This window comes from Hemicordylus capensis, chromosome 3 (assembly GCF_027244095.1).
Source record: "Hemicordylus capensis ecotype Gifberg chromosome 3, rHemCap1.1.pri, whole genome shotgun sequence".
In the NCBI taxonomy this organism is placed as follows: domain Eukaryota; kingdom Metazoa; phylum Chordata; class Lepidosauria; order Squamata; family Cordylidae; genus Hemicordylus; species Hemicordylus capensis.
The window spans coordinates 247,635,458-247,661,904 of record NC_069659.1 but is presented as its reverse complement, the minus strand read 5'-3'; the positions used below and the strand labels follow the sequence as shown (position 1 = coordinate 247,661,904).

The 26,447-nt window shown below is 40.6% G+C and overlaps 1 protein-coding gene across 11 annotated transcripts in view; it reads right to left on the bottom strand.

Moving 5' to 3' along the window:
• CPEB3 (cytoplasmic polyadenylation element binding protein 3) overlaps positions 1-26,447 on the bottom strand; it is a 139,988-nt gene that overhangs the window by 109,634 nt on the left and 3,907 nt on the right. For 5 of the 11 annotated variants that reach the window (XR_008320020.1, XM_053311560.1, XM_053311551.1 and 2 more), the window contains exons 2-3: positions 21,931-22,835; positions 3,251-3,410 (exon numbers count right to left, since the gene is read on the bottom strand). Coding sequence is in view for 10 of the 11 variants with exons in the window: in XM_053311560.1 (XP_053167535.1) it covers positions 3,251-3,410; positions 21,931-22,824 (1,054 nt within the window). In the remaining variant the exon portion in view is untranslated. Of the gene's footprint in view, positions 1-3,250; positions 3,411-21,930; positions 22,836-23,034; positions 23,294-23,659; positions 24,073-25,072; positions 25,147-26,447 lie in introns of those variants that run through there. The other 6 variants (XM_053311558.1, XM_053311559.1, XM_053311556.1 and 3 more) reach the window with 5 other exon arrangements.

Sequence of the window (26,447 nt, the reverse complement as noted above, 5' to 3'; positions counted from 1 at the left end):
GTGTCCACTCTTGGTGGATGAAGCGCAACTGACAACCAAGGAGTTCGGTATAGGATGACGTAACAGGTAAGAGTTCTCTCCTTCAGTCACCCTATACAAATTTTCAATGCGCTTGGAAGTCGGAGCCCCGACCCCCACTGAGTCCCATGCCACCTTCGCAGCCTTGTCTATCCCAGGAATCATGGTGAGGGCAACAGGATGCGAAGTCTTAGACCGCTTCATCATATTATAGACCGGGTCAGCAACGTCCGCATCCGGAGAGCTTACGTCCATGCCCAGGGCTTCAGCGATGTCCCTTATGAGGATATGGTAAGCTTTCAATTCCTCAGTTGGCGAGGTGGATAGTTTTGGTGGCACATCCGAAGGGGGGTCAGACCTACGACTGATATCATCTCTGTCAGAGGCTGGTCCCGACTCATCGTCCTCACTGTCATCAGAGGGTGAAGATGATGGTTCAGAAGGAGGAGGTGTTGCTTTCCTCTTTCTTTTCCCAGCAGGTTTTTCTGGCATCCTCGTCTGGACCACAGGTAATTGTGAATTCTCTGGAATGTAGGTTTGAACTTGCACCAATGGTGTTTGTATAGGCAAGTTCACAGACGGCCCCTGATGGTCTGCATGCTCTGACTGCAGCAGCGGCTGAGCAAGTTGTCCAGCCTGCACAAAATTCCGCAGCCCTTGCACTGGTTGCATTTCTACCTGTGCCGCTTTCCAACGCAAGAACTCTGCATAATCATCCGGCACCCCATGGCGGAAACCGCAGGAATGAGTTGGCTGCAGCATTGTAGAGCACCCGACATCGGTTCTTGGATCCTGGACCACTGCTGGTGTCAGTGAGGCAACATGAGGCAGATCAGCCAGCTCTCCACCTCCAGGACCCTCGTCTAAGCCTGTCGACAGGAAGCCGCGAAACGTCGCACCCGAGGGTGTACTCGAACTCGACTCCAGCAGTTCTCTAAGTCCGTCCCCGTGTGTAGCCAGACTCGGAGTCCTTGGCGTCGAGGGGGACTGTGCCGGCGTCAATGCCGGTGACAAAAGATGAGGAATCCTCCTCAATGTCGAAGCCGTCAACACCGATGAAGGAGCAGTGTTCACATTCAATATCTGCTCCGGCACCGTGGACGCCGACGGAGGAATGGCATACACCGCCTGGGCAGTTATGGGAGGCTCCGATGCCGAGACTTGCAAATGTCTCGACGCCGATATCGACGTCGATGTCGATTCCAATGTCGACGCCTGTCCCAGACTGCCTTGGTCCAATCTCGATGTCGGCGCTGGTGTCGACGTCGAGACTAACGTCGATGTCGAAGCCGAGACCATCCTGACCGTCGATACCGGAGGTGTCGACGTCGAGGCTGTAGGGGACTCAGCCGAGTCCACGTCGTAAATCTGTGCTGCCGTCGGTGAGGGAGTTCGATGTCGAGACTCCTCACGATGGCGACCTTCCCTCTCAGAAGCATGACGATCTCTATCCTTATGCTTCCGTTTTTTGGAAACCTCCTTTGGTTTCTTAAACAGAGTGTCAACAGTGGTTTTAGACTGCTTATCAGCAGACCCACTGGAACCCAATCCCGGGGAGCTTGACGCACCAGACTCCTTCGACATCGAAGCTCCCGATGTTGAACCGGAACTCATCGACGCCGACGGACGAGGAGTTGGCGGCCGAAGTGCCTCCTCGTATAACGCAGCTCGAAGCCTGAGAGCTCTATTTTGCCTAGTTTGTTTTGAAAACGAGCAGCATATCTTACATGCCGCCGTGTTATGATTCTCTCCTAGGCACATCAAACAGGCGTCGTGATAATCAGTCGAAGGCAACTTTGCTCGACACTTTTCACATCGTTTGAATGTCTTCTTAGCTTCCATTGTCCAAATGCCGTTCCGAGTCAAATTCAGTAAACAATCTTAGGAACAAACAAAGCAGAGTCCGTAATCAAGTCCGTTCACCGTTCCGAGTCAAAACCGTCCTGTACAAACTTCGAAGTTAGAATCAGAGTCCCAAATCAAGTCCGTTGTTCGTTCTGAAGTCAAACCAATTAATCCGCTCAGTAGAGAATAGTCAAACAGTCCGAAGTCAAAAGTTTTGATAATAATTGAGGAGCAACAGCCAAGAGGTGTAAGCGCTTTGGCGGTCAAGAGAAAACTGAAGGAGAGGCGCCCCAACCGTCGATTCTAACGGAAGCTGCAAGGCACGTGCAGACGGGCGGGGCGCAAAGAGGAGCTAGCTAGTCAGCCCGGGAGGTCCCTGCGCAGGCGCAGAAACCCAGTTCTTATGGATACAATGGATCACAATCCAGATCTATTGATTCTTAGGGTCTGCTTTCTTTCTTTAACCAGGAAGTGAACCCATCCTCTTATCCCATAAGTGTCAAGTTCACCTTCAAAAGCCTTTTGAAGGTCCAAGTATAGAGTGTCTATTGGGTCACCCCTATCTCATCTCCTGTGCAGCACTAATCACCTGCCTACGTGCTTGTTCCACAGAATTTGATAAGCAATTTTAATAACTTGCTCAAAATGTTTACTGAATATTTGTTGAACATTCAATTGTTAAAAATTTCATTGCTTAAAATTAATGATTGTTGAAAGCTGTATAGCACATTTAACCAAATATTTAAGAGACTGATGTGCTAGTAGACATTTGTATGAATTATTGAACTAAAAGCTGCACAAATCACTCAGTCATATGGTTTCTGATGAGTGCTAGAAGTAGTTTAATCTTTATCGCTCAAGCTGAAAGAACAGTCTGGTCTGCTCAGCTGAAGAGATCATCAATATTTCATTACATCCACCAAAAAGAAATCATTTTTTAAAGATGCAAACCTTCTCTCCCCCTGCCATTCCCAACTATTTGAGACCTGCATCTTGCATCCATATAGGAATCTTAATAATAATGGATAAACAGACCATCATTTGATATTATCGTTAAACAAGAAACACTCATTTCAAAACAGAACAAAAACTGGCTTGTCATGTTTTCTGTTTCTTTGAGTGAAAAACTCAAGTCCTCACAGACACACACACACACACAAAGAGCAATCATTGTTACTTAACATCTGACTGCATAATTTATCATGAACTGCATTGTGTACTTACTTCTCACCATAGTTAAATTGAGGTTATGAAGCCAAAGAGTAGCATTAAACATTTAGAAAGTTGTTTACCAATAAAAAATGTATAATATAATGTTAAATGTTATAGCAGAAATAGTTGGGTTTTTAAAAAGTGAGTACAGTATGAACATATGAATATTCCTAACCTGTAAAATGATTCCTCCACATTATATCAGCGAAACTCATTGGTGGGCCACTGGGAGGGTAGTGTTTACCTTTAAGAGGCTCATGATCAGTCCTTATCATATCCATTAATGAGTTTTCCAAAGAGTGCAAGTTAAAAGTATCATAGGGCCGATTCCGGTCCTAGGGAAAAACAAAAAAATAAAAAGGACTGTTACAAATTCATCACTAAATGCACACACTTTTCCCATTCACAAGTTACTAATAAGCAAAATATTGTATGCAAACTTCAAATTGGTCATGATTTCAGATTCTCTGAAGAGAGCACAATGAACCAGTAAAAGAGAAGAACCGGGTCTCTTCTCCCTAAAAGCAACTTACTATGACAAATAAGAATGCTACAATAAAGGAAGGAAACTATGAACAGTTTATCTGAGCAAGTTGCTAGTCAAAGGCAAGCCTCTGAAAATGCCTCAATCGGTGTTGAAAGAAAACACTTTTGTTGATTATAATGGCACTAGCCAACCCTGCACAGAGCATCTGTACGCTCTTTGGGGCCGGCGGTTACCTCTTCCCCCCCCCATCTGCCCCAGTCTCCACTTCCGGGCCCAGCCGCCTCTCCTCCCCACCGCCACTTCTGCCCCCCCCCACTCTCTTTCCCCCCTCCTGGGCCTTACCTCTGTGTCTGGGCCAGGCCCGCCACCACCTCTGGCCTCCACAGCCAGGCCTGCCGCCACCGTGGCAACCAATCTTTCTGGGTGCGCCTCAGCCAATCAGGCACGTCTGCCACCCAGCCAATCAGCTGGGCACTGGGACGCACATTCCAAGGCACACCCAGGAGAATTATATATAGAGATTATGCATCTGGATGGGACTGGAATGTCACCAAATCCAACTCCACACCCAAGGCAATTATTTCCATCCTTCACAGACAGTTCGAGACCACCACACCACATTAAAGTATATGGAGAAAGCACACATCTTCAGTGTCATGGATTCAGAATGGAAATCAATGATCACCATTGTCTGGAATAGAAGCCCATCATTTCGCTTTAATCCTACTGCTTTTTACATTACTGAAAGGTAAATATTATTTTAAAAACCCCGATCTTCAACCAAGGTGGGATTTTACATTTCCAAATGCCTCGGTAAACACAAGTGGGATGTGGGGAAACCTGGAAAAGCAAAATCAGCCCTAAAAAGTGTTACCATTTGCACCTAAGAAAAGCTTCTTCACTAGCTGCTTGCAAAGTAAGGCAATTATTCTGACGCAAACGCTTGGGCACAGCAAGATTGTGCAAACAACTTGAGAGCGGATAAAAGCAATGAAGCACAACAGACGAGTAAGCAGCATGCAGAGACCTCTTGAAAATCCTGCCAGGTTCATCCAGCTGATTTTTCAGTGCTAGCATGAACTACACATAGAATCAATCATTAATCCCTGCCCAAGAGCCCTTGAAATAATTTTAGAAGGCCAGTTAAAATGAGAACTTGAACTATTCCAGGTCATTTCTACACAGATATTTTAAAAATTGTTTGAATCTAGAAAATGGAGAGAAATAGGCCAGATGCATGAAGCCTGACCTGAAAACAAATTATTTGATGAGCAGTCTTGTCAGGCATAGATCATAAACACATACACTTGAATTAAATCCTATTGATCTTAGAGGAATTTACTTACAAGTGTTGAAAGATAGCTTAATAGCCCAATTCTACTGGCCAGTGCTTAACTTCAAAAATGTTTAGGATTAAATGCATCATCATCATGTCCAGGCATGACTGGTTGCATTACACCAGTGGAGAGATAAGACCTTGATACTGTGTCCCATTATCTGGAGTACACTAGTACTGTACAAGGACTCCTATATGGCACACAGTGGGTCATGGAAATGGAAGGACTGCCAAAGACACTCTTACAAAACATTCTAATCATTTTTCATGCTAGGCATGTGGTGATTTTTCATTAATATATGAACTAGGGTTGACATTTACGCCAACACTAATCTCAGCCTTCCTCCACATAACTCAAAGGAACACAGAGTCATCCTATTTTAACCAGAACAATTCTATGAGGTAGATTAAGCTGAAATTTGTGCAACTGGCTCATCAAGTGAGATTCATGGCTTAATAAAGATCTGAATCCTGGACGATCAACTTGCCACAAGTTGAGTGCTTCACACCCATTATCTAAGTAATCATAACTACCCTGTAAGGTATATTAACATTATCCTTATTGCAGAGGCTTGGTGGGGTGAACAATATAAGAGCTTGTTTTAAGATTACCTAGTGAGCTTGCTGTAAAGATGAAACTTGAACCAGGAACTTCTTGGTTTACAACTCAATCTCTTGGCTACTAAGCTATACTGCCTTTTCTCTGTAGAGACCAGACCCAGCTATCTCCACCCCATAGTTGAGCCTTCAAAAGCCAATGTTTGTGTTGCTGCAGCTATACAGATTTATAGTACTGAAACAGTAGAGGCAAAGAAGTTCCTTGAATATCTTTTCTTCTTGACATATCTAAAGCATGAACAGTTTATGAGGACACAGACACACACACACCCCACTGTCCCCCCAAAGGCAATTATGCTTGTAGTTGGTGTTCAAGGAACTATTTACATGCCTACACAGGAGTGAAAGCTATTTTTATTTATTTAAATGCACAAAATTGGTACAGATTCCCAAGTTTCTCATGCAAAGTACATTTTAGTTGGCATCGCACTTTCTTGCCAACTGGTGCTTCAGGCACTTGCATAAAAAATACAATACTGTATCTAATAATGAAGTACTACAATCCATCATAAAGGTGGTTTAAAAATGGAAGAGAAGTTAACCAACAGTTTATTTTCTAAAAGCAATTGAATAGTAAAGAACATACAACTTGAATCAGGCCAAGGTCTAGGTCAGCATCCTATATCCAACAGTAACCAGAAAGATTTATTTGGGTGCACACGCAGGGCATGAAAATTATGGACCTGTTTGCCCCCAGAACCTGGTCCATGGAGGTATATTGTAGCTGGACATGGAGGTTCAATTTAACAATCATGTCTAATAGCCATTGATAAGCCTATTCTCCATGAATTTGTCCAATCCCTCTTTAAAGTCAAGCTAGCCATTTGCCACCATCATACTTTGTGGTAATGAATTCCATAAGTGAATTACGCATTGTGTAAAAAAGCCCTTCCTTTTGTCAGTCCTGAACCTACTTGCCAGCCATCTTCACTGACTAAATCAGGTTGCCCACCTTCCTTAAGTGGTACAGCAGGGAAATGCTTGACTAACAAGCAGAAGGTTGCTGGTTTGAATCCCTGCTGGTATGTTTCCCAGACTAGGGGAAATACCTATATTGGGCAGCAGAGATATAGCAAGATGCTGCGCATCTCATACTGTGTGGGAAGAGGCAATGGTAAACCCCTACCAAAAGAAAACCACAGGGCTCTGTGGGCGCCAAGCATCAAAATCAACTTGACAGCACACTTTACCTTACTTTCCTTATTGCATCCAGACTAAAATGAGTTTTAAATGTATACTGAGAGCTGCCTTTGGAGAAGCTTATTATTGTATCCTTCAGTGACATACAAATGCTGTGCATGGGTGAAGCACAGCCAAATTAACAAATACAATGTTCGAAATTAACAAGTACAATAGAAAATGCTTATCTCACTATGGGCTTCCCTACTGCAGCGCCTGAAGTAGAAAGAAGATAATCTCATCAGAGGGGAGGTTAAAGCCTGAAGAGAAGAGAAGCTGGGACTTGCACATCTCTCATGATCTTCCTAGGATCTCTAGGGGCCCTGGCTCACAGCCCATTCACTTATGCTCCAAACACTTCCATTTCAAGTCTAAATCCCATTTCAAATATTCAGCATTTCTTTCACACTTTTTAAATAGTTTTGTATTATTCTTGCTGACCTACATTGAAAACCCATTATTTTCCATTCTCTGTTTTGGAGGTACAATACAGGTATCTTCCGAAGAAACAACCTATTTAACCTAGCCCAATTCTTCAATAAATGAATGCTATTTATCTATGCCACCTTGATTAGAATGCTTTTATTGCAAATTAATGTCTTTATATTCTAATGTTTACAACTACATCTTGTGAATTACCTGCAGGCATTTTTACAATTGACCACTCTGAGCTCCTCAGAGGAAGAGCGGGATATAAATGTAAAGAAATAATTATTATTTAAGTTTACATTTGTATTTAATTTAGTACCAGACGGCGGATAGAAGTCTGCTCAAATCCATTCACAAACCAGAATGTGTGAAGGAACATGAACCCTTTTAATGCAGCGTACTAAATCTGCTAAAAACTACACACACTTGAACAGGAAATTACGAACCAGTCACACTCAAAATGGCCATCACTTAAGGAAAGCTGAAGAGAAGATGAAGAGAGGAAAATCTCTGATGAATCTTTATTTCTCTAGACTATGAACTAGCATGGTTTAAACAGAATGGATCTTTTAATACTAGTGAACTAATGAAGAGCTGTTATGTAGGTTCAAATTCTGTGAGCCATTTTATCTCTTTGCAGTTCACCTGCATAAAAGCCTTGGCAATCACTGGGTGAACAGTGCAACCCAAATTACTACCTTAAAGCTGCAGGACAACTAGCCCTAGGAACTATGATGCTGCACTTCCAAAACTAACAGGCTAACAATGTATTGTTTCAACTGAATCAGTCTAGCAACACACACCCAGATTTGCCAATTTTGCACTAACTCTAGCTGAATTAGAACAGGCCCCACCACGACCACCACCACCACCGTATTAATAAGAAAAAGCAAACATTTTCTAGAGAGTTCATATTCAGACTATACTAGTTACCTATATTGCTTCAGATTCAATATAAATGTTCACTTCTGCAAACCAATGAATTACATAAAGATATTACAAAAGAGAAATCTCCAAAGAAAAGTCGATAGAAAAATCCATGAAACACCAAAAAGTATACATTTAAGTAGTGAAAAGCTCTTCTTTTCTGGCTATACCTATTCTTCATAACAGCCTGGGAGTAAAGTGGAATATAGGAAGCTGTCATATACCGAGTCAGACCATTGGTCCATCTAGCACAGTATTGTCTTCACAGACTGGCAGTGGCTTCTCCAAGGTTGCAGGCAGGAATCTTTCTCAGCCCTATCTTGGAGAAGCCAGGGAGGGAACTTGAAACCTTCTGCTCTTCCCAGAGCGGCTCCATCCCTTAAGGGGAATATCTTCCAGTGCTCATACATGTAGTCTGCCATTCACATGCAACAAGGGTGGACCCTGCTTAGCTAAGGGGATCGGTCATGCTTGCTACGCTACAAGACCAGCTGTATATCCACTCAACAGATTTGTTGCATTATTTACAAGAACACATAGTTTGTATTCTGAAATAGCTCTGAAATATTCTGAAATTTAAGTATTTTAGGTCATACAGCCAAAACATTAACAGTGTCGGCTGCCATCCTGTTTTCTTTTAGACACTAAAAATCACACCAGATTAGAGTATGTTCTAGATATGTCTTAGTTTCATTAGTATCTTATTTATTTATCATATTTTTATACTGCCCAATATGTTAATTTCTAAGCAGTGTACAACATTTTACACACAAGAGTAAAAACAGATTAAAATTCCATAACACACAATAAAAACCTCATAAAATAAGCTATTAGAATTAATTTCAGTTAAAAGTCTGCAAAAACAGATGTGTCAAGAACATACAGAGGAGATGCTCTTGTTTCAACAGGGAGCATATTCCAAAGTACTGGGGCAGCTACAGAGAAAGCTCCATCCCAAGTCACCACCCAATGAGCGTAACCAGACCTCTCCAGAAGATCTTCATAGGTGGCAGGGTTCATGACAAAGGCTTATCAACTCAAATATCTGGACCCACATACCTAATGCGGGAGCCAGCGTGGTGTAGTGGCTAGAGTGCCGGACTAGGATCGGGGAGACCCGAGTTCAAATCCCCATTCAGCCATGATACTAGCTGGGTGATTCTGGGCCAGTCACTCTCTCTCAGCCTAACCTACTTCACAGGGTGGTTGTTGTATGGAGAAACATAAGTATGTAGTACACTGCTCTGGGCTCCTTGGAAGAAGAGAGGGATATAAAATGTAAAAATAAATAAAATAATGCTAGTTCCATTCTGTATTGTATTGTAATTTTATTTACAGTCATTAGACCAAACAGCTAGTTCCGTTCTATTTGCACTGTAGAAAACTCTTGGAAAAAAAGAATAACTTCTCTAACTCTCCCATTTTGTACAATGGGAGTGATTTATTTGCAGATTTTTACAGGGAATTCTACAGACTGTACAAATAGTGTTCTCAACTCATGTGAGATTTACATTACTCCCATAACACACCTGTTTCTTTTCAGATCTTTCAGGCTTGGTATTGCTAGTGGAACAATTAGCACAATGAGGAAAGTTGTAGATAGGCTATAGTGCAACTTAAAGATAAATTATTTACATCAGTGGTGACTTATTGGAGTGTTGACTCCCAAGGACACACCCTCTTGTGCCTTTGCCACTTTACTTCTAGTCATTGCTGTGTTTCTTCTTAAACCAAGACCAGTTTTAATACAATCTTCCATCCTTCTTTAAAAATAAATACCTGTTCCCATGCATATGCAACTTGAATGTAAGCCTGTTGGTGGGACTTCCTCCAAAGGATGGAGAATGAGACTTAGTGTTAGAAGTACAACTGTCATTCATACACATTGTACCTATACTGATTGCTCTGATCATGGAAATATACACGGCAAAAAAAAAATCAACCTTAAAATTTCAAGTGTGCTCACATGGAAACCACTCAAGCTATTTCCCTTTGGGGTGGGGATCAAAGCTTCAGAAGGTTCTAGCCTGCATGTAGTTTTCATCCCAAACTGTGGATAAACACAAGTTATGGAATGGGGAAAGCTTGAACGTAGGTTTGCAGAAAATGCCACAATTATCTGCCTTCAGTTTTGGTGATACAACACTCGCCAATACCTGCTGAACACCCAACACGTCTTTCTGTGACCAACATTATGTTCCAGGCAGTATCTTTTAGTTCCTCTTTATTTATGGATTTAATCCTATATTTCATGTCCATTTCTCCAAGTCAACTACTTCAGTGAACCACCAGGTCTTACTTGACAAGGTTGGAGACCTTGTAGAAAATAATAATAATTTCTACTATATACTGGTATTGCAAAAATAGACTCAGCCTCCAAAAAATGTGAGCAGGTATATTTACATTAGAGCCCCCAAACCTGTTTCTACTATATACTGTTATGCATAAGTCAATTGGTGACTTAAGCTCAGGCAACAGAAGAAACTAAAAGACAGTATTTCTGATATAGTTTTTATCACAGAAATATGTTATTTGTAATCAGGAAGTAAATTATTTCAGGTTTCAGAAACATTAATCCTTCTGTAGCTTTTACTTCCAGTAATAAATAGAGTAGAACATGTGCATATCCAAATCCATATGAGGCCTTTCCCCATGCCTATTCAGATCTAACTTTGGTTTGATTATTGAAATCACAAGATTTGTTTGTCCTTGAATAAGAAGTGTAACATGGAAGCAAAAAGACAAAGATATAAAGGTTGCTTTAGGCATAAAATTTTAGCCTATGCAGATGTAAGGGGAAACTGTATATAACCATGCATAAGCATGTGAAACAATAGTGCAAAAGTATTTTGCTATGCTTCTATGCAGTAGCAAGATGCTGAGAACTTTTTTTTTTAAACTCATGTAGACAAAATGGCATGTTATGAAGCTGTAGTCTGCGACTGCTGTTTCTGTGATCTTAAGTGCATGTCAGAATAACAGGAATTCATGGATATTACTATGGCTGAAATTCATGAGCTCCCACCTCACACATTACAATCTTCATGTGAACAGAAACTCTGAGGAAATTGCTACCGTGTTTCCCCGAAAATAAGACAGTGTCTTATATTAATTTTAGCCCCCAAAAATGCACTAGGGCAATTAGCGGTACAGCAGAAATTACTGCTAGGTCTTACTTTCGGGGTAGGTCTTACTTTCGGGGAAACAGGGTACACGTGTAAAAAGTAGCCTAACAAAAGTTCACATTGTCTTTTTGATATCAGACCATGTCACAAACAAATTAGCCATTGTTATTAATCTGAAAAAGTTATCAACCAATGATGATCACTAAAGGCAGAGTCACTCTGTGTGTGTGTGCACACACGCACGAATGCACACACACACTCCCACAACTGATTAATGGGCTTTGTGGTACTGTGTAATACAGACATATTTGCAGAGATTTTTTTTTTAATGCATGAAATATGAGTTCTCCAAGTTAAAGTTAATCATCCAGAGATACTTAACATAAGAACAGCCCTGCTGGATCAGGCACAAGGCCCATCTAGTCCAGCATCCTATTTCACACAGTGGCCCAACAGATGCTGCTGGAGGCCTACAGGCAGGAGTTGAGGGCATGCCCTCTCTCCTGCTGTTACTCCCTTGCAAATGGTATTCAGAGGTATCCTGCCTCTGAGGCTGGGGGTGGACTATAGCCCTCTGACTAGTAGCCACTGATAGATCTCTCCTCCATGAAGTTATCCAAACCCCTCTTAAACCCATCCAGGTTGTTGGCTGTCACCACATCTTGTGGCAGAGAATTCCACAAATTGATTATGCATTGTGTGAAAAGGTACTTGCTTTTGTTGGTCCTAAATTTCCCAGCAATCAATTTCATGGTATGACCCCTGGTTCTAGTGTTATGTGAGAGGGAGAAAAATTTCTCTCTATCCACCTTCTCTACACCATGCATGATTGTACAGACTTCTATCATGTCTCCCTGCAGTTGTCTTTTTCTAAACTAAATGGCCCCAGGGGTTGTAGCCTTACTTTATAAGGAAGGAGCTCTAGCCCCTGATCATCTTCGTTGCCCTCAAGTGTTTCCTCTAAGGCATGCACTCACATGATTTTTAAAATGTCCGCTCAGTTAATTTTGTATGGGTGGCCAACACAAACTGAATCTATTTTCTACAGAATTTGAGCAATACTTCAGTGTAGCAGAAAAAATGCTGAGTGACCCAGGGAGACCCATGTTCAAATCTCTGCCAACCACAAAGCTCTCTTGCCTTGGGCATGTCATTATTTCTGTAGCTTGACCTACCTCATCATCTGATGCAGGGCTGTGAGTTGCAAGATAGTTTTTAACCTCCCAAAGTACTACAGAAAATACCAAACAGAGTGGTAGATCCCTGAACCAAACTAATAATAGCATTTCAAATACTTCCATGCATATTCTTCCAGTGACAGCAGCTGGCACATATGTTTTCAGACCTGGGCCTTAGCCAGGATATAGTCTTTTCAAGTATTAAACATATGACTAGCTCAACTGATGTTTAAACTATTAATTTAATTAAAATACATACATGAAAAGAAACTAAATCTAAGAAATGAGAGAGAATAGTTCATCATAGCATGACCGCAATGTACATTTAACTGCTTTTTGATGTTCCTGCTTTTTTCTAGGTTTACTTCTTTAATTGATGAAGCAGAAAGTGAAATTTAGAAGTTACAACACAACATTTATTCCGAGGTAGAGCTAGCTGCTTCCAGTAGTGCCACCAGAAACAAAACAAAACATGAGGGGTGGGTGCACAGAAGGGGCAAATTTTATTTGTGGTTGGACAAGCTGTAGACCCACTTACTAGAATTTGGAAACTGAAATGGGGGACAAGCCACTTTGGGGGCGGGACTTGCCCACCCATGCTCCCCCTCTGGAACTGTCCTTGACTACTTTCAACAGCAACCAATGTTTTAATCAGCAACATTCTCAAATAAGTTAACTGGCAATTCTTCTAACTATACACGCATAATTCCACATTCCATCCCCATTAAAGCTGTCCATGGTATTCCAGTAATTAGTCTCTCTGATCACAGCACTCTCACATGTGAAGGTCCTTTCAGTGTATGTTTAAGCCTTCGAAACTACCTTTTTGGGCTTCTTTTGGAAGCACTTATATTGCCCTGATGATTCCTAGAGTCAAGTGAAAGCAAAATGCTAATTTTATTTGTATACTCAAATACAAACAAGGCCCTGTGAACAGTTCTAGTCCTGATGATCAGACTCTTTGTCCTTTAAAATCAGGAATTAACAAAGAGATAATGAAAAGGGTAGAGGCACTGAAATTCTCAGCATCCAATTCATATAACTTTGCCTGACACATCCCAATCCCAAAAGAAATCTTTTAGCAACAACACATGCCTGGGGTGAGGGTGGGGATGCAAAGGTTTTGGGCTAATTAAATTAGTGAAATAATAATAGAAGCAAACAAGCATTTGGAACACATCACAGACAGCTAAAGTGACCCACTATATCCCATTTAATCATAAAGCTCTGTGAAACCTAACATGATTTACCGTTTAGAATCTGTACATAGGGTATTACATTCTACACTTAAGCTTAATGTTAATGAAGTATGACATTTTTGTTTATATTAATATAAAAATAATTAAGACAAAAATGGTATAGAGTTAAAAAATAATGCAGGTAGGAAATCCATCCAAATTTTGTAACATACATTAGGTGGTTCTAGTTTGGGAGGGACATTCTGCAAAGCATCAAATCTCCAGATTCTTGACATGCTTTTCTGAGAACTTCCTCTTTCAAGGAGATGGATGAAGGAACACAGGAAGTGGCCATCCCTGACTTGATTCTAAGCAACAGCGAAAAGCCAGTTAATAATAGTGAGGTAGTGGGAACTTTGGGGCAAAATGGCCATGCAATACTAGAATTCTTGATCTTATGGAAGGCTAAAGGTGAGCACAGTACACGTACCTTGGATTTCAGGAAAGTTGATTTTAATAACTTCAGAGAAGTGCTAGGCAGGGTTTCATGGCTAGATAAACTTCCAGGAAAAGGAGCACAAGATTTAAGAACTCCTAAAGTACAACTACTAAAGGTGCAGTCACAAACAATTCCAGTGAGGGGAAAAAATGGGATTCATCTAAAAAAGCCAAGATGCCTACACAAAAAGCTTAGTGATGAGCTGAAGTTTAAAAAATGGCATTCATATGAAACACAAAGGAGGACAGGTCTTTCCATTGCATATGCAGACAAGTATAGGGAAAATGAGGATGCAGGAAACTACAAACTGGTTAATTGGACTTGGATACCAGGAAGATACTACAACAGATTATAAAGTAGTCAATTTGTTAGCATTTTGGTACAACAAAGCAAGTGTGGGGCACAATCCTAAGCAGCACTGTGGCGTGAAGGGAGGAAAAGATGATGATGAATTCAATTTCTATACCGCCCTTCCCAAAATGGCTCAGATTAACACATTCTGCTTAAAAACACCACAGCAAATAAACACTTGAGCAGGGGCGGAAGGAGTACAATCAGTTTGGGACGATGATTTTTTCCTTAAGAAGTACTTCCACTTTCAAGCATGCTTCTTAGCAACATAACTAGTTTGGAGAGCTGGTCTTGTGGTAGCAAGCATGACTTGTCCCCTTAGCTAAGCAGGGTCTGCCCTGGTTGCATACAAAAGTGAGACCAGAAGTATGAGCACTATAAGATATTCCCCTCAGGAGATGGAGCTGCTCTGGGAAGAGCAGAAGGTTCCAAGTTCCCTCCCTGGCATCTCCAAGATAGGGCTGAAAGAGATTCCTGCCTGCAACCTTGAAGAAGCCGCTGCCAATCTGTGAAGACAATACTGAGCTAGATGGACCAAAGGTCTGACTCAGTATATGGCAGCTTCCTGTGTTCCTATGACACACTTACACAGAACTTCATTTGCCTTTTGTTGCACATTCACCTAGTTTGGAGATCCTCTCAGAGTTTCCGTTTTCACCAATCCTGAAACACTTTGGTGCCATCTGCTAACTTTGCTATCTCACTGCTCAGCCTCAATTCCAAGTAGTTCAGTCATAAATTAAACAGCACTGGTCTCAGTACAAATACTTGGTGGACCTCACCCACATATACACACAGTCATCCCTCGCCAACTGCGAGGGTTCCGTTCCAGGAAAACCTCATGGTTGGCTAATTTGCGGTTGGCGGGCCATTGAAGTCAATGGCAAACAGGGTGTTAGGGGAATTGTGGTTGCGAGAAGACCACAAAATACAGTCAAAAAAAGGAAAGGTTCCCCCCCAAATCACCATGAGTCAGTAAGAGGAGTAAAGGGGAACCCCAAAAATCACCCACTAACCTCCAGAAATTCAAAAAACCCACCCCAAAATTACCAAGAAATCTCGCCAAACTGCAGATACTCGGGTCACGGTTGGTGAGACCTGCAACAATTTCCCACTCAGGATTAAGACTAGGGTTCCCTCCTGGCAGTCAATTATTTGATCAACCGTCCCAAACGACAGTTATGAAGTATTTCTAAACTCCTTCGTCTTTTTCTTGCAACTTATATGTACTCAGTCAATGAGATGGTAATTGAAACCACCCATTATGACAACATTGTCTGCTTTGCCTGACTCCCTGGTTTCTTTTTTCCCAATACCAAGATCACCCAATTTTGAAATTAATTACTACAAGATTTGGGGATGGCTACCATGTAAGATTTTGTTGAAAAGGTCAATAGCATTGTTCCCTCTAACAGAGATTCCCAGATGTTGTTGACTACAACTCCCAGAATCTCCAAGCAAAAGGCCATTGCAGCTGGGGATTCTGAGAGTTGTAGTCAACAACATCTGGGAATCCCTCTTAGTGGTAACACTGGTCAATAGCCAAAAATCCTAACAGCTAAGTGAAATGTGAATTTTCTAGCCTTAACAAAGATATAAAGTCCATAGTAGTAGTAAATTCAATTCAAATGTTATTAGATTTCTTTCAGTGTCAGGTACAATTTTAGCGTTGGTCTTTTAAACTAAGATTTACTCCTCTTCACCAAGCCAAGAGTCACCTTTTTAAGTAGTAGATATAGTTGGCAGGGGGAGAACTGGCTCTCTCCAACCCCAGTACAGCATCCTTCCAATGGCTGTTGCTGGTGTCTGTCTTAGGTTTATTTTTAGATTGTGAGCCCTCTGTGGACAGAGAGCCATCTTGTTTTTCTATGTACCATCTTATTTTTCTATGTAAACTGCTTTGAGAACCTTTGTTGAAAAAGTGGTATACAAATATCCATAGAAGTGGTAGTAGTAGACTTATATATGGCTGAGAAAAAAGGCACTGCAGAGAAAATGCAGTAGGAAAAGCATAGTTGAGTGCATAAAATAATATCATGATTCAAGACAACATTGAGCTCACTAGAGCAAATATTCCCCATGAAGGTCTTGCTCAAAAGTCCTAGTACTGGAGAGGGTCAATTACATTTTTGTTGAAATGGAGAAGCTAGAAGTTACCCAACTTTATACTCTCTCATAGTACGCATAATCTTTGAAGTTCAAGGGTGTTATTCAAAAGTGATCTGTAATTATGCCAGAACATATGAGTGTCACTGCCAAAAACATCCACACTGTTGACAGTAATAACTCCTTGTCTTTTCAGACCATGTACAGGACTTAAATTTACTTCTGGCTACTTGCCACAGCTCACTCCATGTTTTAATGCTGTGTTGTGAGCCACCCAGAGAACAATTTGTTATAGGGTGGCTAACAAAGGTGTTCTGTTTTTTTGCTGCTGCTGCTGCTGGATCTACTTTAAAAATTCCAAGAAAAAGATCCAGTACATATAAGCCCTTAACACTGTCCCACCACCACCCAGACAGCTGGGGAGTCACCTAGTCAACTATATGAATAGAAGTAGTTCTTAACTGCAGCAGTCCCCTTAACACTTGCAAGCAAAGCAAGGTGTGTGTGTGTGTGTGTGTGTGTGTGATATATATATAACATGATCAGTGGCATCCAGGCAATAGGGACAATCTTCAAAGAGTCACACAGCAGGCACTGGAAGAGAACTTGGTAGATGCTCTTGTCCAACACGCTGCTCAGTGCAAGCAACTGCTACAGCAGCTCAGACAACTCATAATCCAGCCTGTTTTTGAAGGCTTCCAGTTTCAAAACTAATTCATGAGCCACATCGCTAGCCTTTAACATGACAAACAAGCTCTTACTTTCTTGGAACACCATTTAGTGGTGGTAGTGATACTGCCATAAAATAAGCATAAGCCCTACATGTTTAACTGAAACCCAATTTCATAATTTCACATTGAACAAAAAAGGGGACTCATTTACAACTATAGATTAATACAGCAAAATACCATCAAAATCTTTACACAGATATTAAGAATTATTTTAAGATAAATGTTTAACTACAAATGGTTTTCAAAATTGAATTACAGTAGTCTCTACTATTTAAATGTGTTTATAAACACCACAAGGAAATGTGCAATAGTAATTAAATGAATTGACAATTATGCTCCTAATTTAGCCATACTTACAAATTGTATGTCAACAACTGAAGTAGATGCAGATTTGCTCCCCCTAAACGTGCAGCTAACAGCCATGGACAATTACACAGAGGTTGTGTTGATTGTCATTGCCCACTGTGTCATCAGAGCACAGTCTATTATTCTGAAATAAAGGATTGAAAAGTTTCCCCCCTACAAGGGTGGTAACCCCTGAAATGCAGAAGTACCCTTTAGTTTTGCATCAAAGTGTAATAATTAAATAACCAGTTGTAGTCTTTGTAATATTTATTGCATCAATTGATTAATATTCTAGTCTTAACAACAACAAATGAAGTGTGGCAAATTACATGAAATTAATTTTATGTTTGGATTTAAACAAGAAAAATTATTCAAACAGCACACTCACTGCAACCCATCCATCATTTCCCCATATGACGACCTGTTTTAATAGCATTTATTACTAAGCACACACACAATTATTGTACCATCTCAGGGCAGTAAGAGCCATCATTCTGAACATTTAATGTATGTTCTTGGTTTCCAGCTATAAAAGGTTAATTAGCAATAATTAACTGCAGCTTCAATGTTCTTGAATACAGAACACAAGGGGGGCAAGTATAATTCTGAAAGCCATGTTCAAACAATTCTTTAAAACAAACAACTGACAGCACCATCTTATTCTTTCAAACACAAGCTGGCAATAAACAGGTGAAGAAGTTATTCTGTCAGAATCAGAGCCAAAATAATTAGTTACTCTAAGGACTCTGTTCCAGAGCAGAGAAGAATGAAACCTTGGGATGCAACCCAACATCTGATTGCTTGTAAGCATAGTTATTCATTTTAAAGCAACCTATGGTTTAATACTTCATAATATAGTGTTAAAAAGAATTATTCTTCAAAGAATATAGAATATTTTAAATATATCCCTTATACCAATGTTCAGTTGCCAGCATTACTGAAATGTAGTTCTAGCTCACAACTGCAATATGTGTTGCATTTCTACCCTTATGGCCCTAATCCTAGGGACATGACGTGCGGAACAAAAAAAGTGTAACACTTACTGCATAAACTGAGATGCTTGCTGATACATGCAGTAGTTTTCAGAAATATAAGCAGCAGAGGTGTAAGACACTACACAGGTTACATTTTAAACAGTTTTAATAACAACAACATTAATGTAAGAATCCTAAAGTCACAGATTTCTAAGTAATAATCAAACGCTGGATCCTTCTAGAAGCTGCTTGAACAATGTCATCCTGCAAGACAGCTTTAAAGCCAAATGAGAAAATGTGAATGCTGTAATATTCAACTCTGGAATATGAACACAGCTAGATAAGGCAATAATTAGGAACAGAAGCCAGACATTAATTCAGAGAAGCAGCCACCTGGGACATTATATGGGACAGGCTGGGAAAAACAAGTCTCTTCCCAATTCCTGCTGTAGTAGAATACTTGATAAGTGTTTTGTACACTCTGAAGCAGTAATTTAAAATAGGACATCATACAAACACAGGATTTGAGTCTTTTTCCCAGCTAAGTTCCATACATATTAATGCATACACTATGCCTTTAATCCAAAAAACTGGATTAGGCTACATGCATATAGCGGGATGCTGATCAAAGAATCAGTTATTGATATCACTCAATTACAAGAACAGTTTTTTTATGCTTCACCATACTCCCTATGAATACTTCTCATGAACTTTTTGGAAGCCAAGTAGTGATGAAAGTAAAGCTTTTCTTAAATATGTCCACCCTCGCTGAGGTATTGAACAGGGTTTTTTTTAAAACACACTTGGATAGATCATACACGGAGAAGTGAAATATTCAACTTTCATTAGCTGATGAAGGTTAACAGACTATGATTATTTTTTATAAACTGCCAGATCAATAAATCTCAGTACCATTAAAGTTAGCACAGACGAAATACAGAGCAAAACATTTTCAATAGTACCAGCTTGCAAAACATGCAGCAACAAATTACCTAGTTGGTCATCATATGAAAAGACAAAGCAATATGTGGTTTAAAACACCACATTAATTGTGCCATTTGGTATTCTTAGAATTAGGACAAGTCCATCACGTAAAGGAATTACTCTATTAAATATATATTAATATAGTTATATCACAAACTTGTATTAGCTTTATACAAGTTTAGTTGTCATGGTTTATCCCAACAAATCCTAGAACAAATCCATCATTTGTTAAGTATGCTGACAATTCTGTTAGAAACCCACACCTCCAGAAGCACAGTTCTTAGGATTCCCTGAAGAAGAGGAATTACTGTTTAAGTCTCTTGTATAGATATGTCCATTATGAACCTTTTATCTTACAGAATATATTAATGTCACAAATCTCTAGTGTAGTGTCCTGCATGGTGGGGACATGCCAAAGTCCTATCCTTCTGCTATGTAAAACTGCTTTGTGAACTTGGTTGAAAAGCAGTATATGAATATTCTCCATAATAAATAAGCATATGGATTGAGGACCACAGTACATCTGCAAAAACTACTTATTCTGTCTTTTTTTTACTTTAATAGGACAATACCAGTTTAAAATTAATATCAAAGAAAAGTAAGCAAGCATTTCCCCACTAGTCTGGCAATCCGCAGCTTATTTTCTAAGCAAAGCAAGTATTTTCAGTCTAAGGGGTCTTTGTTTTTAATTTTCTTCTACTTTGATTTGTTCCTCAAATAACACAAAAGGTTTGGGTTGTAAATACTGTAGAGAACATTAGCTTAAGTACTACTGATTTAATGGAGAAAGGGAGGGCCCTTTAGCTACTCAACATCTATGCTCCCAAAAGCAATAGGGCAGCCTACGTATTGGTAGAGGTATCCCACTATCCTTTACGCTTATGGAATGCAATAGAGCACAATCAGCAGAGAGGGATGGCTCAAGAGGAGTCTCTCACTCTCTGATATCCACCCAGTCCCTTGGCTTCAAGGCTTCAGAAACTGATTGGCAGATAAAGCCAATTCCTCCTTTAACACTGGAGAACCAATAGGAAATTAGCAACTCTTCCTTTAAAGAGAATGAACCAGCAAAATGAAGTCTATAGGTATAGCTTCTTGTGTGAATTTAAGGAAGCAGCATTCTAAATTCTTAGATTTTATCCCATATCACTGAATATACTTCATTTTAATCAATCCCAATACTAGCTTTTAGCTTATTGAAACATTTCATTTTTGATTGCACATATTGAACAAACTATAACTATTTGTGATTTGACCAGAGTGTTCCATTAAAACCAGAAGACACAGGTAATTTTATTGTACTACAGAAGGATAGTCCAATTTATGTATTTGGAAGTGATATCTTGTAGCAGCCAAACCAACCAAATAAAAAAAGACTCAACCACACAATTTAGCATGGGATACAAGATAAACTGTGTGTGCCAATTCACTTAGTTAAGAAGGCATGTAACATCAAGACAAGTTCCATTCTACATTAAAATTTCAGAGCTTCTAGTTTCCCTAGTTTCATTTGTTGCAACTGATCTGCCTTGACATCTTAGATAACAAAACCAATGAAGGTCGCTGCTGCTTTAAATATTTCAGGGCTTATGTTGCTAGTAAATAGGCTCCATTGCAATATGGCTGTGAAGGTCATGTCCTTTTGTCTTTTTTCCTCCAAAAATATATGAAAGAGAATTAAAACATTTGTTGCAAACAATAACTAGCTTTTCTGAATTTCTTTTTGTGGTTGTTCTCAAAGAGGTTTCCTTATAGAAAGCCACTGATACTGAAGTCAACACACACCCAACCTCCTCCAGAACATATTCAAACCCACACCCTGAACACAGTATCATGAATACACTTCAGTAATTTCAGCATGTTATTTGTATTCATGAGCCCGATTTTGTAAACACAATCCTGTTGAACCTCATTTCTCAGCATTAATAAAGCAGAAACTTCTACACAGAAAAGGTTTAGCCCTTTAATGCTGAGAAGGTAATTAACTAGATTCCTCAAATGCTCTTGGTTTTAGTCATTTACATAGTTTAGGGTTTGAAAGCATCTATTTTAAGTCACCTATTATACTCTGATGCGGCAACATATTCTAATGCCACCATGCCAGTTAAAATGCCCAATACATGAAACACACAAGTGGGCGGGGGCGGGGGGGGGAGATAGCACACAGCCGCAAATGTTTCTGACCTAAACAAATCCGAAAGAGAATAAAATTAAAGTCTAGAAATACAACTTAAATCCAATGTGCACTTGCCAAGAGCAGCATAAATGATTCCAAGGACTATGGGTAACTCATACAGGGGTGAGCTTGAATGGCAAAAGTGGCACTTTGTTTACTAGAACTGGACCACAAAATATATACTGAAATATATGCCCACCCCCCCTTCTGTACTCAATGAAAAAAGCATTACCTGAAAAGGCAACAGATTGTTGCCATTGTCCGTCCTGAAGGAGTTGTCTTCCATCCATTTGGGGGTTAGGGGAGCAGCCCGTGGGAACTTTGGTGGGGCAATGACATTGCTGGAGAAGGATTTTTTTAGGGGTGAGATGGGATTGAGTGGGGATGGCACTCCAACTCCCACTCCTACCCCAACACCCACACCTACTGCCCTTCGAGGGTCCCTGCCAGCTTGCAGACCACCCCAAGGATTGGAAGGTGTACTCCAGGCTGCATTTTGGTGGTTATTCCAGCTGGAAGGGGAAGAGGTGGAGGCTGAGGAGGAGGAAGGTTTGCTGGTCATGATGGGTTGATGGCTATAAGCAGCATTTCTCTGGGCAAAAGGAGCCTGATTAGGGCTGACTGGAGATCGCCTTTGCTGCTGCTGAGCTTGCTGCTGCTGCTGCTGCTGCTGCTGTTGGTGGTGCTGAGTCTGAGCTAGGCCGATCTGGGGGGAGAAAGTGCCTCCAAAAACAGGGTTTACATGGTGAGGGAAATTCTGGAAAAGCATTGTCCCATTGACTGGGGTAATCCCCTGAAAAAAGCTATCATCCACTGCGTTTGTGGTCCCAGTGGACCAGGTGCTTCCGAAGGAGGGAGACAAGGAGGTGCCGGCTGTAGGTTCCTGCTGAGGCTGGTGGAAACTTAAGCCCGGCAAGATGGGGGACTCCATCTGCATCTTTTCCTTGCTATTTTGGGCAGGAGCTGCTGAGCCGATGCTAGTCACTGGGCTGCTGTCCTCGGGTTTGGGTGTCTCTGACGTGATGGGTGTAGTAGAAGGGGCTTCTGCTGCGTTTGGATCTTGCTGCTGTTGCCGCTGCTGCTGGGGCTGGGCTTTGCTTTTGTCCATCAGTAAATCATCCTGCATGGTTTGCGCAGCTGAAACGAGAGGAAGGGGGGGACCCACAAAGACAGACTGTTAACATTCATACGGCTGCTTTAGCCTGCTGCTGCTCGCTAGAATCCCACTGCCAATATAATGCCGCCACCGCCGCAGGTTGCAAGGCACGGCCAATACGTAATCCATCCCCCTCCCCCAGGAGTAAGAGGTTTGAATCCGTGCGGTCGCTCCACACACCGCCTCTAGAAAGACATTTGAAGATGCTTCACCCTTTTCGATGTCTTGGTTCCCCTCAGTGTAAAGGAAAGATGTGCTTAGAGGGCAGAGATATACAGCAATTTCGCCACGTCTCTTTTTCTTACACCGGAACTCAGAGCTCTCGCCCTGCAATGAGAAACTGATTCTGGTTCCTGTTTTTCCGTACACCCTCCTCCTCCCCTGCTATTTGCATACGTCAATAAATACTGCTGCGTCCTTCAGCAAGGTTAAAAAGACAGCAGCCTTTACTCTCCCCCCACCCCCTTGCCTATGAATAGACTTTTAAAGGAACCGGGTACCCATTTCGCTTGATCAACAAACCGGTTCAGTCAAACAATTGAAAACAGTTCAGAATCACGCTCTCAACATGCCTGTAATAAACGCAAACGCCTCACACACACGATCTTTTCTTTACGCTACCCACGGGAAAAGACCCATTATTGTGCATTAACAGCCTTAGGTTTTGCCCTTTTGCTTTCTACTTGCTTCTTCTGTGCTCCTTCAAGACATATTTACATGACATTTAACTATTCATCACGCTGGATCCAGAACAAGGAAACCTTTAATCTAGTAAATCAGATAACTCCCATTTCCGTGAAGGTACCTTGCCGAAGCTTTTCCAACACGTAGCCCATATAAGAATAATTAAAATGAAACTGACAAGATAATAACTAGATCAAGACAAAAACAAGACGATTGACAAAATAAAAAAAATAAAAAAATAAAAATCGAGCATTCACCAGCGTCCCCACCTACAAGCAAGATATCAGAGGAAGACCAAACGTATAAACGGTTAAATAGGCCAAACAAAAGACAGCCATTCCGGTAAAACACTGAACAATATCACAAATTAAATATGCTTATTTTATCAGGCTTTTCCCGAATAACATCGCAACCCAATGACATCTCCCCCATCATTCTCACGCACACCACACAGAGCTTTAACCATATTCCTCAAATCACTTGCCCTTCCTTTGCTATTTAACTGCATCAACAAAGTAACCAAGACGTCAAAACAGCAGCTGCTTTGAGAAGGGCGCCAAGGATTATAAAGATGGGAACTTCTTCTCTTGCCTCTACTATATTCAGAAGATTTCTGAATTTAAGATGCCTTTTCACAAACATTGTTCATTAAGAGCATTAACTATTAAAAAAACTCGACATTGTTAATCGATATGGGAAATATATCCCCGCAATAAAGTTCGCTAGTGTATTTTCTTCATTGCTGACCCATACACGCGATCTAAAAATAACGGTTTGTGGAGAGTGCACATAGAGAGTATTACACTAAATTCCTAATCCCAAAAGGAGTAAACTGGCGCATCTGTGGCACGCAGCTCTGCTGCTGCTTGGGGGGGGGGGGTGTGCAGAGAAACCTGTTTTAACAGAAAGCTGTTTAAAGCAGCACTGCAGTAAGTCATAATATTACAGGCTTTGTGTAGTTTTCCTTTAGCAGCACTCTAATGAAAATCATCACAACGGTAAGGGTAGACAACACATAATACAAGCAATTCTAGACAAAGAGCAATAACCAGGCATATTGTTCTTTTGCTTATTAGCAATCAATTCAGGAAAACATTAGACAAACAATGGCCCAATACCAAAGCTCCTTCCAATACAGTATATTAGCTGTACTATCAATCAGCGGGCCATAGCAACTGTTTTAGAGACGTTTGTGAACTTTATGCAGAGACACTACCTAGCATTCACATTACTTATGCGTAAGATTTCACTACAAATCCCATCCTTCCTTGTCAAGGTCAAGAGACTTACCATTAAGTGAACGTTACACAGGTAAACTGAACAAAGAAAAACTGGACAGGTTACTTTTTAAAAGCAGGCAATCAAATATCGGCTAATATGCGGCGCCTCTCATCACCGCCCCCCTCCCTTCCCTGCTGTATGTATTTGTGCCGGTTTAAAGTACAGTAAGGAAAACCAATATCTCCATAATAACAATACTTCCTTTGCATGCAATAACCCACGTAGTTAAGGCAGAAACGCTGAGAACAGTTACCTTTTGAGTATTCTGTATTTAAAGATCAATAAAAAGGACGGGACAGTATGTCTATTTCCTTCTTTCGGGTTTGCTATATGACAAATAGCGATTGCTCTGGCAAGAGCACTTTGACAACTGTAAACTGAAGGCGCATGTGCGGCCATTGAATTGTGGGAATTGAAGTCTTTCATCGACAGAGTCGGGCGGGGAGAACAATGTTCAAAGCAAAGCACTGATACACGTTCTAACAAGGGGAGACGGCTGCATCCACTTGTTTTTCAAGAGGGAAAACTGGTCTAACAGGTAGCTTTACCTGCTTAACCTGAATTCAGACACGAATCAAAACGCTAAACGTTTGTTTGTTTTTAAACCACCAATTTGAATCCTGTGTAAGGTCAAACAGGCAAATATCTATGCAAAGTAAGCACTTAAATGCAGGACCTAATTGGGCTTAAAAAAATTTTTTTTAAGGCTTAAACTTAAGAAGCTCACCCCCTTGCCTTGATGGAGCCGACCAAGAGTCCCTCTCAGGGAGCAGACCGGCCATATGCCCTAGAGCAGCTTAGGCAGGCATAACCATTCCCTGGTGTTTGTTTGCTGGCATCTGCTAAGCAGAAGCAGACTCTCTCTACGGAGGAAGTATTTCTTAATCTGTCATTGCTATTGTTAGATTCCTCTTTCATCTAAGCATTATTCATTTTAACCTTATTCTTAATTGTGGAAAACATGTTTAAGTTTGCCTGGTCAAAATTATTATAATTTATAAAACCATCAATGCATTCAATACATTTCATAACACCTATTCCTTGGGTTCATGTATACCTTTTGGCCGGAATGAATCTAGATAACACTACATGTAATAAAAACTGTAACAGTAATTGAAATAATTGTTTTCAAACACCACATAGATACCAGATTTGCTTTTTTGCGCCCAAATTATATACCTAACTTCCATAATCCACAGGTCAAAAAAAGTTAAGTCAGTCTGAGTAACTAATGTACATGGTAATCACAAATTACATTAATTAGCTGTCTTCCTGTGTTATGATTAACAATAGGACAGAATGGCTTTCATAAGCCAGGTCATATGTAACTCTGTATTTTCCCCTAATTAAATGAGTTGTTTAATTTCAGTCCCCTAAATAGGACTGAAACAAGGGAAATTATATATATTAAAACACAAATGAGTATTGTGTATTGGAGAAATACCTTGGGAAGATAAAGGAACTCAAAACAAAGACTTTAGAGCTCTACATTTAAATAGCACACAATATTATTAATAGAATCAGGGGAGTTGGTTCATTTTTTGCATATGTTAGCATTCGGCTATGATAGATATAAAGCACCAACTTCAATTATACTTTAAAACTCCAACGCTGCACATATTTTTCAG